This window comes from Aristolochia californica, unplaced genomic scaffold (assembly GCF_029961685.1).
Source record: "Aristolochia californica isolate CCGP_79_NKW_82.1479 unplaced genomic scaffold, dmAriCali1.0.hap1 SCAF_9, whole genome shotgun sequence".
Classification (NCBI taxonomy): Eukaryota; Viridiplantae; Streptophyta; class Magnoliopsida; order Piperales; family Aristolochiaceae; genus Aristolochia; species Aristolochia californica.
In genome coordinates this window covers 4,894,822-4,910,853 of record NW_027182290.1, presented here as the reverse complement: position 1 = coordinate 4,910,853, position 16,032 = coordinate 4,894,822, and the positions used below count along the sequence as shown (strand labels likewise).

General features: G+C 36.9%; 2 protein-coding genes across 8 annotated transcripts; both read right to left on the bottom strand.

The window, feature by feature from the left end:
* Nucleotides 1-8,152: 8,152 nt before the first annotated feature.
* LOC137940243 (uncharacterized) lies at nucleotides 8,153-8,722 on the bottom strand. The gene has a single exon (XM_068785191.1). The coding sequence runs from the start codon at nucleotides 8,720-8,722 to the stop codon at nucleotides 8,153-8,155; it is 570 nt and encodes a 189-aa protein (XP_068641292.1).
* A 2,358-nt stretch (nucleotides 8,723-11,080) lies between these two features.
* LOC137941140 (ankyrin repeat domain-containing protein, chloroplastic-like) lies at nucleotides 11,081-15,617 on the bottom strand. Of its 7 annotated transcripts, none has more exons than XR_011110366.1 (9): nucleotides 14,847-15,617; nucleotides 14,602-14,678; nucleotides 14,129-14,227; nucleotides 13,831-13,929; nucleotides 12,460-12,558; nucleotides 12,228-12,326; nucleotides 11,932-12,096; nucleotides 11,682-11,805; nucleotides 11,081-11,540 (listed from the first exon to the last, which is right to left on the bottom strand). XR_011110366.1 is itself a non-coding variant. In XM_068786426.1 (8 exons), the coding sequence occupies exons 1-7, from the start codon at nucleotides 15,553-15,555 to the stop codon at nucleotides 11,998-12,000; spliced, it is 1,281 nt and encodes a 426-aa protein (XP_068642527.1). In that variant the 5' UTR covers nucleotides 15,556-15,617; the 3' UTR covers nucleotides 11,081-11,540; nucleotides 11,955-11,997. The 7 variants fall into 7 exon arrangements, 3 of the variants coding, with proteins under 3 accessions (XP_068642527.1, XP_068642526.1, XP_068642528.1); XR_011110368.1 differs by having other exon boundaries at nucleotides 11,955-12,096; XR_011110367.1 differs by having other exon boundaries at nucleotides 11,659-12,096.
* Between the last annotated feature and the right edge of the window lie 415 nt (nucleotides 15,618-16,032).

Here is a 16,032-nt window from a genome sequence, read left to right as displayed (position 1 = left end):
CTTCTCGGGTCTCTTTTGGGCTTTTCTTTTTGTGAGTTTGAAGAAGAAAGCTAGATCTATCTTCTGTTATATTTCCCACATAACTGGTCTAGTTTACCACTTCAAGTAGTGAAGATGGGATGTGACACATGACACCCCTTCACGTCTTCGGAAGATGCATCATTCTCCACTTTGTCTTCTATCCTCTCTCTCCATTATTCTTCTACCTCACCAAGCTCTTCTATAGCTGGCATTGACGAATGGAGCAATGTTTGAACTCCCTACCTGCCTACTTTAATCATTAAATCTATCCATGAAGATGTGTTTGAAGTTTTAGTTTTTTAATTTTTATGTTTTTATAAAATTATGTAAAAGATAAATAGACGGGCCAAAAATGGAGAAGTGCATGCGATATGTGACATGTGGGGATTAAGTTTTAGATCGGAAACGTGGGTAAGGAACGAGTTTCTTGTCGGGTTTCTAGGATATCATCGGGTTTATGTGAAGTGAAACCTCAGCTAGCTTGCGAGTGAGTCCTCTAGCTGAACCTAAGTTTTTTTGTGCTAGTTTAATCCACTATCGCTGTAGAGCAACTCAACTCGCATCCCTGAAATTCTATGTTGGACCACTTAAAATCAGATTCAAACAGACTAAGGTGAGTTGAGGGACCAAGACATCCCAAGCCTAGCCTGATGCTAGGGGTGGCATTAAATCGAGCCAAGCTCAAACCTACATATGTTCGAGCTTGGCTTGATCTGAATACTTCGAACTCAATCCCAAAAAAATTAATTGAGTTTGAGCTCGAGCTCGAGCCAAATTTGAGCTCCAATCTATATTAAAACTACAAAAATAAAAAAGTTTTAAAAAATAAATAAGAGAATATTGTGATAAACTTAGTACCATTGAATTGCAAGCTATCATAGAGGAGTCCTAGACTTTGCAATGGAGCATACTAATGTATAATAACTAGCTTAATAGACTTAAAAAGAAGAGTAAACACCTCCATCAATAGTATTTATTTCATTGGCAAACAATAACATTAGATTTTGAGGGACCCAAAAGGGCTCACCGATTGATAGTCTTTGAGTATTGAGGTAAATAAGAGCAACTATCAACCAACTAAAGAGGGAATTGACGATAACAATTAGAGTAAAGGATATTTTCGTAAAAAAAATTATGTTAACGAGTCGGCTCACGAACTAACAAGCCGAACTAGGAAGATATTAAGCATGACTTGTTATACTTTACGAGTCTTATTTCAAGTTTGATCTTGGGCTGAGCTCAAGTAAAAACTAAACTATTGGTTTGCGAGCCAATTTGGCTTGGTGCCACCCCTACCTAGTGCCTAGTTTAATTGAAATATACAAATATTGTTATCAGTATGGGTCAAAATGAGTTGAAACAAATAATGGTGAAAGGGCCATCCTCTGAGTGAAACTTGTTTCAGCCTCAGAAGAGTCTTTTCTCATTGTCTGATGATACGTGTAGTATATTAAACTGAGATAGTTGCAAAATTAATTTCTATCTATTTGAAAATGGTGTTAAGCTAAACAAAATCTTGGGGCTAACGTTTTAATTTAGGACAAAGTAAATAATAAATCAGGCTTGTACAGTAAATGTTAGGTGGTGATCACCCTTCATCCGACTTGATTCTTCTTTCTTCTCTTTCGAAGTTGTTGAATTTAGGAACCCATGGTTAGAATCTCGAACAAGGTGGTGAGAGAGAAAAAGCAGAAGAAACAAAGGAGAAAAAGAGAAGAGCAGAAAAGAGGGCAAGAGAGGAGCTTGACCAAAGGGAGAGATAGAGAGAAAGAGAGATTAGGGAAGGGGTGAAAGACTTGATGCTCTACCCCAAGCCAAGGGCCTCTATTTATAGTTTTTGAGAGGATGTTTCAATGTCTATAATGCCCATAGGGCTACAAGATTAACGTAAGAAAATACATAAGTAAACATGTTCTTCTTGGCTAATTACATCCTTGTGCCATCTTTATGAGATGACTTCTTATTTACTATCATACCACCTCTCTTGGATTTGTGGGCCTTCTCCTTGGTCGTGTGAGCATGAGTCCATCTTCTAACACCCCCCCTCAAGCTAGGTTTGAGAAAACATCATAAATGCCCAATTTGCTGCAAATGGTGGATCGGATCTTGTGAGTGACTGGCTTTGTAAGGATATCTGCAACTTATCTTTGTGATGAGATGTGTCTGAGGGATAATATGCCAACTTGGAATCTTTCCCGTATAAAGTGACAATCCACCTCAATATGCTTTATTCTTTCATGGAAGAACGGATTCAAAGTGATAATGATATTTGCTTGATTATCGCGATGTATATCCATAGGAGCTCCTTTATGGAATCACAGTTTTGTGAGAAGGGATCTGATTCATAGAAGCCCACTAACTATGTGTACCATGGTTTTGTATTCTACTTTTGCATTGGATCTTGCCACCATATTCTACTTCTTGCTTCTCCATGTAACCAAGTTTCCTCCAACCATTGTACAATACCCAAAAGTGGACTTTCTATCATTCGGGGATCCGGCCCAATCTGCATCCGAGAACCCTTCTATGTTGAAGTGATCATCGTTTTTATAAAGAAGCCCTCTTCTTGGAGCTCCTTTCACATATCGTAATATTCTTTCCAAACCTTGCCAATGAGTAAGTTGTGGTTTGTGCATGGCTTACTATACTTACTACATATGATATATTTGATCTTGTTACACTGAAGTACATAAGTTTCCCCACAAGTCTTTGATATTTTCTGATATTTACATCTTCTCTAGAGTCTTGCAGATAGCTTGGTATTTGAATCCATAGGGTATCTGTTGGTTTACACCCCATCTTTCATGTCTCCTCAAGTAGATCAAGTACATATTTTCTCTGAGATAGTATGATCCCATCCTTGGATTGTAACACCTCAATAACTAGAAAGTATTTAAGTAATCCAAAGTCTTTTGTTTTGAACTCGTCACATATCTTCTTTTTGGCCTCTTGAATGTCCTCTGAATCACTGCCAGTTAAGACAATATCATCTACATAGACTACCAAGAGTATTTTCCCTTTGGGGGTGTCTTTAATATATACGGAGTGATCTACAAAGCATCGATGAAATCCAACTCGTATCAGTGCTTGGCTAAATTTATCAAATCACGCACGATGAGACTGTTTTAGGCCATATAGAGATTTTATCAATCTGCATACCGACTCCCCCTCAACCACAAATCCAAGTGGTTGTTACATATATATTTCTTCTTTAATATCCCCATTAAAGAAAGGATTTTTTTTACATCAAGTTGATATATCGCCCAGGAAGAATTAGTAGCAAGGGAAAACAATGTGTGGACCGACTTCAATTTGGCCACTGAAGAGAATGTTTCTTCATAATCTATTCCATAGCACTGAATATAGCCTTTGGCAATGAGGAGTGCCTTAAGGCAAGTAAATGATCCATCAAGCTTATGTTTAACAGTATAAACCTACTTATAGCCCAAGGGTTTCTTTCCAAAATGAAGGGGAACTAGAGTCTATGTTTGATTCTCACATAGTACTTGCATTTCTTCTTCCTTTGCCGCATTCCATCCTGGATGCCTTAGAGCCTCCTGATAGGACTGGGGTATAGGGATGGAAGAAATAGATGCAATAAATTGACAACATGAAGAAGATCAACAATGGTGAAACACAAAATTGGATATTGGTTGAGAAGTAGAGGACCTAGTACAAGTTCTAGGTTATTTTCTTAAGGCTATAGGTTGAGAGTATCATATATTGATTTAAATGGAATAGGAGTAGGTGGAGATGGACTTACCTTGGTGGGATTCGTAAACTCCACAAGTGTGGTATCGATCATTGCTTTAGGGGGTTGAAGAGTGTCAGCAACACGGGGCACAACCGGTCGAAGAGAGGCTTGTAAAAATGAGAGACCTAGAGGATTATTTTAAGTTGGAGTAGTATAAAGTGTATTCAAATAAGGTCACATCCCTAGACACAAGTAACCTGCAGAGACTAGGATTATAACAAACATAACCCTTTTGTGTGTGAGAGTATCCCAAGAAGATACACTAGATAGATTTTGGGTCAATTTTATTTTTTAGGGGTGATGTAACATGAACAAAACATGTGCACCCAAAGACTCTTAAGGGAAGTGAAAATGGTTCATCATTTGGAAATAATGAAGAGTATGGGGAGTTATAAACCGAAGACGGAAGAGAGTAGTTTATTAATAGGAAAGCACACACTAAGTATGGCATGTGGCCAATAGAAGTATGGTACTTTCATCTAGTATAGTAAGTTGTGGGCAACCTATATGAGATGTCAATTCTTCCATTACGCAACACCGTTCTGTTGAGGGGTTTAGACAAGATATCTTATGGATAACACTATTTTCTTGACAAAAGAAGTCAAGGTCACTAGAGAAGTACTCTTTGGGATTGTCAAAGCAGAGTACCTTTATTTTCTTGCCAAATTGAGTTGTCACTATAGCATGAAAGGGTTTACAAATGGATAAAATTTCAGATCTCTCTTTAAAGAGGAATATCTATGTGACTCGAGTAAAATCATCAATAAAGGTGATAAAGTACTTAACTCTGAAAATGTTCGAGACAATTCTCCATACATCAGTGTGAATCAAGGAAAAATGAGCAACATCTTTAAGTTCAATATGAGGAGAGTTTGTGGTCCTCCGGTGTTTTCTTAGTTGACACACTTCACAGTTAAAAGCTGAAAAAATTTTAAATGCTGGAAAGAGATGTTGAAGAAATGGTGCTGAGGGGGTGTCCCAATTAATTGTGCCATAATCTTGCCTCACATTGCTTGGTTGAGACTTCATTTATTTGAGGTAAATCCAAGTAGTAAAGCCCTCCTTGTTCACGACCTCCACTAATCACCCACTTTGTCGTTAGATCCTGAAATTCACAAGAAGAGGGTGAGAAGGTGATGGAACAATTAAAGTGTTTAGTAAATTGACTGACATACAATAGGTTCAAGGGAAAATTTGGAACAAATATGATAGTTTTTAGTGGAAGTGATGGTGTAACTGAGGTGGATCATTTCCCGAGAACTTTAGTTTGATATCCATCAACTATGATAACAAATTTATCTGAGATGCATGGAGATAGAAAATATAGTATACCTTTGTTACCTTTGAGATGCTCAGAGGCCCCTGAGTCAATAATCCAGGTTGAAGAAGAGGTAGTGGCAGAAAGCATACCTGAAGCGGTGGTTGTTAGGGATTAGATGCCCTGATTCGAAACTAATGAGAGCAATAATAATAAACGCAGAAGAAGAAAAAACAAGCACAAAGAAAGACAAGATTTATATAGGTTTGCCTCAAGGTGAGACTACGTCCTATCTTCTGTCGTTGTAGTAATCCATTATGAAGATAAAATAATTTAAAAGAGAAATCACATACCTGAAAGTGTTTTTCTCTAACCTCTCTCAGCCGCAACTGATGATCTTACTCCGGGTGATAAAACCCTGACAATGGCACCCCTAAATATAAAGAGAAAATTAGGTTCCACAACTTAACAGTGGTGGCAGCAGTAGTGGTGGATGATGTAGTAAGAGATACCATCGGAGTTTTCATTCTCTGAAATAGTTCATACTCATCATCAGTGAAAGTCTTTTTGTCTGACTGCGGTTCAGACTTCTTCTTCTTTTTATTGTTGTCTGAGGCCTGGTACGTGCAAAGTTTTTGTTATCACCTGATGATAAATCCTGTCATAGCTCCTTATGTGATCTTTTTCGTAAACTTGTCAACTACAAATACAAACTCAATAGAAGTCTCAGATTAGTCAACCAGATCAAGAGATCCTCACCAAATAACGTAGGATAAAATTTTTCTTCTTACTCAAGTAGCCAAGGAGGGTGAGATCAGTTTATAAGGTAACTGGGTTTCACATCTCTCTGAATTTTGCACATAGAAATCTACATTAAGTGAGTTCATTCTACATGTCATACTTAAAAGTGGAAAAAATTATTCAAAGCACGCTTGTGGCTACAACAGGTAAGACATGGATGAGGAGATATGCCTGTTTCCCCTTTTACCCAATACACTTCTTACATCTATATGAACACCCATTAGACACTTTTCCCTGTTTTTCAATGAAAACGCGAACTTCCATTTATTTCCATTCTTTTAAGTTAGCTAGCATGAGCTCACATCTTTTCATATAAGATGAACACCCATTTACCTTTTTACTTCAAGTAATTAATTAATAGTTGCATGTTCAAGATAAGATGATAGATTGTAATGTTAATAGGTAAAAACCTTAATGAGCTTATAGATTTACAACTCTTGGGAATGAGCTCTTTATAAATGCAGGAAATCCCCCTTTTTTAGCTATTTCACCAATGTAGACACTAATGGGAATAACTTAAGATACAATTTTTGTGAGAAAAGAGTATGGAAATAACCTCCAATAACCTCTTTCTTCCTTTTTTCTTCTTCTGCCCGACCCCTCTTCTCGGGTTTCTTTTGAGCTTTTCTTTTTGCGAGTTTGAATAAGAAAAATTTGAGAGAGAGTTTGAAGAAGAAAATCTTTTACTTTTATAATATTTCCTACATAACTGGTGTGGTTTACCACTTAAATTGTGAAGATGAAATGTGACACATGATAGCCCCCACCTCATAGATGGGAGATCCTCTTTCTTGCATGATACATTGGATTTTTTATTGTAACAATTTTTTGCATAATTTTCTATTTTTTTGGATTTTTATATATATATTTTTAATTTTATCCACAATTGATTATTTTAAATTTTTATAATTTATCACAATTATATTAAATATGGAAAATTACTTTTAATAAAAATATAAATTTTAATTATTTATACTTTTCCCTTTGCTAGTGAATGTGAAAATTTATTGGCAGAGAATTGCCACTCAGCAAAGGTTTAAAATCTTTGCCAACAAAATTTCAAATTCATTGGCAAAGTTCTATTAGTGGAAACACAAGTAAATTTCATCATTGAATTTTTTCACCGGGAGGAGTTCTCTTAACGAACAACGAAACAATTCTCTAGCAAAAAGTCATTTTCTTGTAGTAATTAATATTCTCACTAAGTTTTAAACTCTATATGCTTGGCCTATGTGTGTTCTAACTCTTAGGGAATTATATTTTGCAATCTCGAGTTTTTATAGTAAAGGTCCATATAAATGCAATTAAAAGTATAATGAACATACAAATATTTATAAAAATTCACAACCCAAAATCAAGTTGCTACGTCCACTCCTAAGGTATTTGCACTATGGAGTTAAATTTACTTAATAGTCCTAATGACATTTATATTAAAAGTCACAAGGTTGTCAGATACAATGTTGTTCACATAGGGATTTATGCCACTCAATTGACCACATCGAATTTATAAAGCACAATCTCACCTGGTTTACAGTAGACTAGGCACTCTTGCCTAGACCTACACTTGGGATTCTTACAACAATAAACTAAGAATTTTTGCCTAAACCTACAAAAGGACTTTCGACTAGAACAAACTACTCTCTAGCTTAGACCTACAAAGAAAGTCTCTAGCTTGATGACCTAGATCCACACAAGGTTGTTCAACAACAAACTAGGATCTTTAGCTCCAAGTCCCATTATAATTTGTTGAACAAAAATTATTTTAAAGGGATTAAGTGTTTAACAATAAATCATGCATGCCCACACAAAGATTTTAAAGTCATCACTCAAAAAATAATCTATTTAAATTGTCGAACACAATAGTAGGTTACTTACGAGTTTTGGAGACCTATATAAACTGAATCGAAACTCGGAAAGATCTTCTCTACCACTTTATGGGTTGCATTTTGCAAATGCTTTTGCATTTGTTCGAATTTTTCATTTCATTTCATTCGAATATTGACTTTGTTTAGATAAGTGTTCTTTCCACAGTTCTTCAATCATTTCCATCTTTATTTGAATGGTTTCACCTTAAATTCATCATCAACTTAGGGCGACGTCTTTTTTCGCTTTCTGCTCTTATTCAAAACTGAATTGACAAACTAATAATCGATTATTTAATCTGTAATGAATAATGAGTAGAAGAATCAGATTTATATGCAGTGCTCGATCTTCATGTGAATCAAGAGGCAAGAGAATAAATAAAATGAATTGAAGGAATATTTTACTGTGATCTTCAGACAGATTATCTCCGGAAATAATGGCTTCCGTAACTCATGTTAGACGGAGGCGTTTCCCAGAACTGAATTCGTCGTGCAAATCACTCTGTGTTGTTGGAGTTTGAGACCTTCGAGTTGAGCCCCACTTCTCCTCTTCCACAGACTCACTCCATCTCCATTTTTGGCAGAATCTTTGGTCACTGGCAATGGAGGATCGAGTTCCACAGTCGGAGCCGGAGGGAGTGGCGGAGGACGATGTTGATGATCCAATCGGATGATCCTCACCACAGCACTGTAACTCCTATCGAGTTTCCCGCTCTCCTCTCGCCGGAAACTCTTGCTCGAGAACATCTTCTTCAGCTTCCGAAACTTGTTCGCCTTGGCCTTCTCCGATAGACCCACCTTCTCCTTCTTGATCTGACCCATGCAGCCCACCCTCGGCGACACCGGATCGTCTGACTCCACTGAAATATCAACTTCCGGCCGGCGATGAGTCGAAGGGGTCTCGTAGCAGCTCTTGCCGATCTCCCTGGTGGAGTGCCGGAAACAAAAGACGGGTGTGAAGACGGAGACCCGGTAGAGGTCCGGCTTCATAGCGGGTGAGTTCAGTTCTCTGTAGTTTCCGGCCATGGTAAAGCAGCCCCAGCTATCAGATTAAACAAAACGATCGATCGACAACGAAAGCAAAGCCAAAGCCGGAAAGTTTTTTTTCTTCTCAAAAACGGATTAACTTTCTGCAGATCGTCAAAACCAATATCCGAAGAGGACCATCGACGGAAGAACTGGCAAAAGACGAAGGAAATTTAAATCGTCAAAAACAATAGCAGGCGACAGTGAATCCTAATAGGTAGACGGTCGAAGAAGATATTGAGATCGGGGGGGTTATAATGGAAGGGAGTGAGTAGTTTTGTGAGCTAAGAGTTGAGATTCAACCGAGTAATGAATGGAAAACTGACGATTTCGTCAATGGAAGGTGATGGGCAGAAAAGAAAGAGAGAGAGAGAGAGAGAGAGAGAAGACTGTTAATTTGGACTGCTTAGGTGTGAATGAGGGAGACGACGAAGGACAGCAACGACGCAATTGACTGAAATGGGAACCCGAACACGTGCATGAGGGTTGCACGTGGGAGCACACGTGATAAATTGGGAAAAGGGTTAGGAAGCATCGTTGGTAGAATACGAACGGACCACGTGCGAAGATGAGGCAGAGGTTGAGTCAAGAAGCAACTCAGTAGAGGGTTCACTACATTAAAAAAATAACAACCATGAATTTGACCAGGGGCTGAATAGATGTGTATAATTAGTACATATTTATTTAAAAAATATCAATAAAATTTTTATTTTTATCCTTTTAATGGAAATACAGATAAAATATCACTATAATTTGTTTAAATAAAAATTTAAAATTTCTAAAATTATTACTTATCCCATTTGCCTATTTTTCCATTCGTAAGAATTGTCGTAGATATTTAAAAATTATTGAGTATTAGGATATCTCGGCTTGTAAAGCAAACAAAATGCTCCGAAAAGTCGAGACTTTTAGTACCAGGATTTAAATTGGGGTGGAGATGGTTTTTTTCTCGAAATTAATTTAAAAAATCGGTAGCCATTCCACCCTTCACATTTTGTAATAATAAGGATTAAAAATACATAAAAAAATATTTGTAAACAAAAAAAAGGGTAATAATAACAAACAATTTTCTAATAAAAATTTACTAAAATACCCTTTATATTAAAATTATTTAATGAAAAAGAGTGAAAATATTGTTGTCAATATTAGGTATAGGATTAATGAAGGTGGGGATAGTGGGCAGGATAGGACTTGGACCTAAATTCCTTCATATTTGTGCCAATACATGTCATCTTCCACATGAATCTCTTGTCTCAGGTATAAAAATAGCTAATCAGCTTTAGAATGGAAGTTTTGGATGGATTGTTAAGCTTTTTGTGTTTTTGAAAGGGAAACATGAAGCTTTTCATACTCAGAGATGTTGTAACCATTACTGTGCAAAAGATTCCAAAGCCCTGAAACTTTTAACTAATTCTATTTTAAACCTGGAGGCTTGGATAGGCACTGTCAGCATACTTTGACAAATGCCTTCAAAACCAGGAAATAGGATTCATAATTTTATACTTTTTTTTCTTTGTCCTCAACATGGACAAAGGTCACCTGCAAATTAAATATTTTAACGTGGTTTTGCCCTCTAAATAGAGTCAAAACCCTGGCCGGCAGTTTTAAATTGAATGCCACATCTCTTCCTTTACTCATTTTCCTCGTTCAAAATGGCCTCCACAATTAGTTTGTGTCAACTACTACTTTTCTTCCACCTTTTTCACTAAAACACATCTATTGAAATATAAGAAGAATCTAGTCAAGATCAGATTTACCCACCAATTCCAAAGACTTCCATTCCTCAAAAGAATGTAAGCAAATTCATTCTGTTTGGCCAGCAAAGAAATATTAGTAAAATTTCTGAAGGAGTGAAGATTAGCCCTAGAGGGGTCAACCTCATAAAACTTGCTTGTATTCCACTAGATTTTTTTTTTGTGTTTGTTTGAGGAATTAAACCTCAGCTTCCCCTCTTTGAATTGCCTCCAACACACAAAAATTAGTCAAAAGATAAGAAAAACAAACAATAAAACACACTGGAGGTTTTGACCTGTGACACAGAAGAAAACAGAACAAAAATGCTATTATCTTATGCATTCGACTCACATGATTGACACAAACAACAAACTGCTGACTCCCCCTTCATTTTCTTTTGTCATCTTACTACTTTTTAACTTCAGTCCAATCAAAACAATCTTTTTGCCACCACCCCAGCACCATCAAATGATAAAACTATTTATTTCTAAGAATATAAAACTATTTATTTCTAAGAATATAAAACTGCCCTTGGTTTACTGCCCATTTTGCCAAACAGCTTTTCTCTTAGTAGAAGACAAATGGGAATACAGGCAAAGAGCACTTGACCAGGGCATTTGTATGTACACTGCCAAGCCTGGACGTGTCCTCTCATAAAGCCATTATATATATGAGCAGCATTTGAGACAAGCAATTGAAAATCATATACTACATTTGACCTCCATGTAATTCACATTTGATTTTACAAAACCAAGCCCAGCACTTCAATACATTAGGGTATGACAGCGCTTTAGCTACTTTTCTTTTCTTTTCTTTCAAAATGGCATTTTCTATAAACTTATTGTCATCCAGAGACAAATCTTATACCCCGTGCCAATAATAAAGAGGGCCTTCCAACACTAAGTCTACCTTGTATGCAGCAGATTCTCCGACATAGCAACAAATACCTTCCTCTGGGCACCAAATAACTTCATACGTAAACAATGCAGCATCTTCAATTCTGCTACAGCACTGTACCATGTCTTGCCAGTTGCATCCCTCTGTTGCCAAAAAGCATCACCTCCTGGCATTAACCAGTAAATATCTGGGAGAAAAAATGAAAAGTAATCAAAATACTCTATGATGCAACCTCTTTTATTATTAGAGAAAGCCTAACACCATTCCATCAAGAAGTTTAAGAGAGAACAAAACCAAATCATTACAAAATTTGAAGAGCTTCAAAGACCTTAATGTGCTCTTCTTAGTTCCAGCTTCCCTAGATTTGGTTACAGTGTAGAGTCGTTGTACTTTCTTATTGAGGATTATAATTAACGAAGACCAATAAAGCCAAGCTCTGTAATAAAACTGCTCTGCATGAGAATATAGAAAAAGATAAACCATTTTTCAGTCACAAGAAAGCCTACATGAACTGGCCAGACTCAGGCCTGAGAATGGGCATATTTTTGTACAAGACAACTTGAAAATTGGAGCATTACTACGAATAATGCTACATGAATACCAACTGCCATGGTAGAGAATTAATGGGTGGCCATCTGAAGCAGTCATTTTGATTTGGGCAGCTCCTTTAGTATTTTAATCAGCTCATATGTCCTCGTGTCTCGACCAGAGTAAAAACAGAGATCGAGTGGGGTTAAACCATCCTGAAGCACAGTTGACAGCATGAGTAGATAATTTCCAACTCAACGAAATGAACAACTATTCAATATGTGTTGAAAAGGATGTAAGAGGTTCCAGGGAAACAAAAGAAACTTGCAATCCAAGCATGACTTACCTGATTTTTTACTGTTTTGTCAGCTCCCTTGATCAACAAAAGCCTAAGCACATCAGTTCTCCGGGTTTGTACAGCAAGATGTAGTGGAGTCCAACCTTCCTGCCACGGAGAAATAAAAATATTTTGAAGTTTATTTTAGTCAGTTATCTTTTGTTGGTAAATTTCAATGAGAGATGCCGTTTGTTAAGAAGAAAATTCATACAAGAGATTCAATAGAAATTTGGCTTTCTACCTCATCAGGAAGGTTAATGTCCACATTATATAATATAAGAATTTTGATTGTCTGAATGTTTGCTGCTCGAACAGCATAATGCATCAAGGTAGCTCCCTCCTTTCATAAGCAATAAACAGCAAGATATTAGCAGCCCTTTTTTGGATGAGGTATAGGAGGCTGGACAACCTTAGCTGTACTCAACTTTTTCTTTTAGAAAAACACATTATTTATAAGAATGCCATTTATGTCAGTATATTTTGCAACAATGCATTTGTCTTCGTATTATCATTAATATTTGATAAAAATAAAGAAAAAGCTCAAATGAATATCAATGATAAATACACTGGGTTAAGAAGTAAATGTAGAACATGAAATAAACCAATTTTAAGTCATTCAATTCAAATTGGGTGCACCTAGAGTAGATGAACTTAGGTTCATTCTCCGTTTTCCCTTTTTGGATATAGGGATGTACTAATTTCAGGGCTCAGAATTTCTAGTTCCCACACAACATGAATTTCAGACGTATTGATTAAATGTTCTGAATACCAGCCCACAAAAGAAAAAAGGGGAAGAAAGTCAGAAGTGTAGAGGACTGGACCCTCAACGTTTTCACCCCTTTTTAACAATAACCTGAAGTAGTAAATGGTACCAAATTCTTTTTTAACAATAACCTGAAGTAGTAAATGGTACCAAATTCTTATGTCCTTGCTAGTAGTTAGCATCCTGAGCCCAAAACTGAAGATATTTTCAGCATCATACAAGAGCATCAACACATAAAGCAGATAATCTAATGCCCTGAAGAATGCAATATAGTTTTAAGATAGTGACACAATGAACTCCCAGAAGGAATGTGAAGCACCCTAGTCAGCGAGAAGGGATTTAAATTAAATGCTCCATCTTGGAGTGCTGATTTTCTAATGCCATTCCTTGTCACCTAGTTAAGAACTTGCCAACGAAAAATGAAATAGCAGCAATTCTAAAAAAAATATTTAATAGCCTCACATAAAAATATGATAGCAACAATCTTCTTTTCTTGAACACTCCTATGTCTTCAAACCATACTGCTGGAAACAAGGTCTCCATGGAAGAAAGGGACTCCTTTCTTTCTAGTCATAAATAAACACAAGTTCCTATTATAGTGGAAAAGACTAAACTGCTAGACCACTCTAAAGGTTTATAGCATCATTAACACAAGTCATTCACAAGAAGAACCAATGATTCCCATTCATCAGTTGGAAGTTTTACTGGGATTGTGGAGAAACAAGTTTACAATGTAGGGTAATTTAAATTGACTGACATATACAGTAATCTACAGAAAATGCTAATACTGAAATGAGAACACGCAAATCCAGACACAACAAGAGGAATGTACTAAGAGAATCTCATCACCTTATCACGAATAAAAGGATTGGCTGATTCTCTTAAAAGATAATTAGCAATAGCCTGCTTCTTGCCAAGGATAGCTCTATGTAGTGCAGTCAGACCATCCTACCACAGAAAAAGATTATTTGATCGATTAAAAAGTTGAAAAAAAAATTGCAGATTCATTAACTGGAGGAATAACAAAAAATTTGAGATCAACCTACAACAGTTCACACAAAAAAAATAGAGGTTAAGAATGACAGAAATCAGAGGAAAAAGCACATACAAAAGCATAAAGAAGTGAAGTTAGCTATCAAGGTGTTACCTTATCAACAGCATTAATATCAACACTGTGTTTAAGCAGCTTATCCACAAGGTTAAACTCTCCTGATGCGGCAAGAGTGTGTAGAGGGAACCATTTGCTCTAAAATGACACCAGAAGAAATGGCAAAATTATGGGTCAGAAATAATGACATTCCTTTACCAAAGCGGTAAGAAAGAAGCAAATCCAACAAACAAATCAAAGAACAAACTATATAAAAGGGATTTTCTAGTTACCATATCACTATATAACATTAAAAGCTTCAATACAAATGAAAGAAAGACATCTTGAGCAGTTTAAAACTATAAACTGTCAACCGCTCCACATTCCTTAAAATTACATATGAGGAGAAGATGTCAGCTTAAACCTTCCGCTGTTCTATCTACTCTTTCAGTCTTTTAAATAGAGACTCGATGTCGATTCCCAGGCATGGTCAAAGAATGTACATCGTCAACGATTTAATTTAGATAACTTACTGAGATAGCAACCAATAAATTAGGAATGCGCCGATTCAGGAGAACTTTTTCCTCCTTTGTGAACAGCTTACGCGGACCTACACATAAAGAGTAACTCAAAAACTTCAAATGGACAGATAAAGAAAAATTAAAGGAAAATGCAAAGGAATTAAAGTTAGATAGAAAAATGAACTTCTCATGAACATCCAAAGTACAATATTAGAAGAAACTAAAGAAATTAATTTTCCACATTGCACTAATAATACCTTCAGATTTATTCCTGCCATTATCTCCCGGTTCGTAATCATCACTCCTAAACAATTGCGAAATGTCTTCCAAACTGCCCTTGGCTATCGTCTCTGATTCTCTAGGATTTTTAGGCACCACCCTCCCACTCGAAGAGCCAGCGGGCTCTTCCTCATCTTCACTTTGTCCCCGACTATCATCCTTGGTCTCTTTCAGAAGTTCTCGCGGCTTATCAAGAACCACCGGCTTCAACTGCGACAGCTTCGTAGCCCGGTGCGACATATACTCCTCCGTGTCCGGCAGTCTGACCGTTTTCCTTCTCTCGATTCGGCTACCATACTCTAGCTTTTGGGCAATCATCCGTTTGTCTTTCTTGGACATGTTGATTTCAGCTTGGACCTCCTTCCACTCCTCAGGGATGAGGTCCTCTGGTCTGACGGGTCGTGGCTTTTTGGGCTTCTTTGAACTTCGATGGATTTCAGCTTGAGGGAAAGGGTCCTCGAAGGCGCCGTCTTCAAAAACGAGGCAATCACCAATGACATGCTCCTCGTCTTGTGCTGACTGCGGAAATGCTTGAGAAAAGGAGGTGAGTTTGCAAGAGCAGGAAGGAAGCGAGTTAGACAGAGAAAGATGAGAGAAAAGCGGGATTTTGGGAGACAAGGAGAAATGGAAGGAGGAGAGAGAGAGTGGGAAGAACTGTGTTGGAGAATTGAGAAGGCAGAGAGGCATTGTTCCGTTTCGACTACAGAAACGGCACACTGGACTCGTATAGCTCAGCGCCAATAATCGCATGTCTGTGCGAGCTGAAATCATCGGTTGCCATGAGCTCCTAAAAATATAGAATTACGAAATTTTACGAAACAATTATTACGAAAACTCATTTGATGCCCTTCTGATCATGATTCCGTTATCTCAAACAACTTACATAGCACAACTGATATAGTCATTGATATTTCATATCAAATGATTTTTCATTTTAGATCATCCCTCTACTTCACTCAATATATTTACATTTTTTTTGGCCAGTCCAATTGATCCCTGCTATCATTCTAACCTGGTATGATGTTATAATGATATCATTAAATTTAAAAAATTTAAAAAAAATTACAGAATCTAAAGAGTTTCACCCCAATCTTCAAATAGGAAAGGGGGAACAGGACTTACCGTTCGAATCTCCAATGTGCATCACCAGATGGTATCCCATAT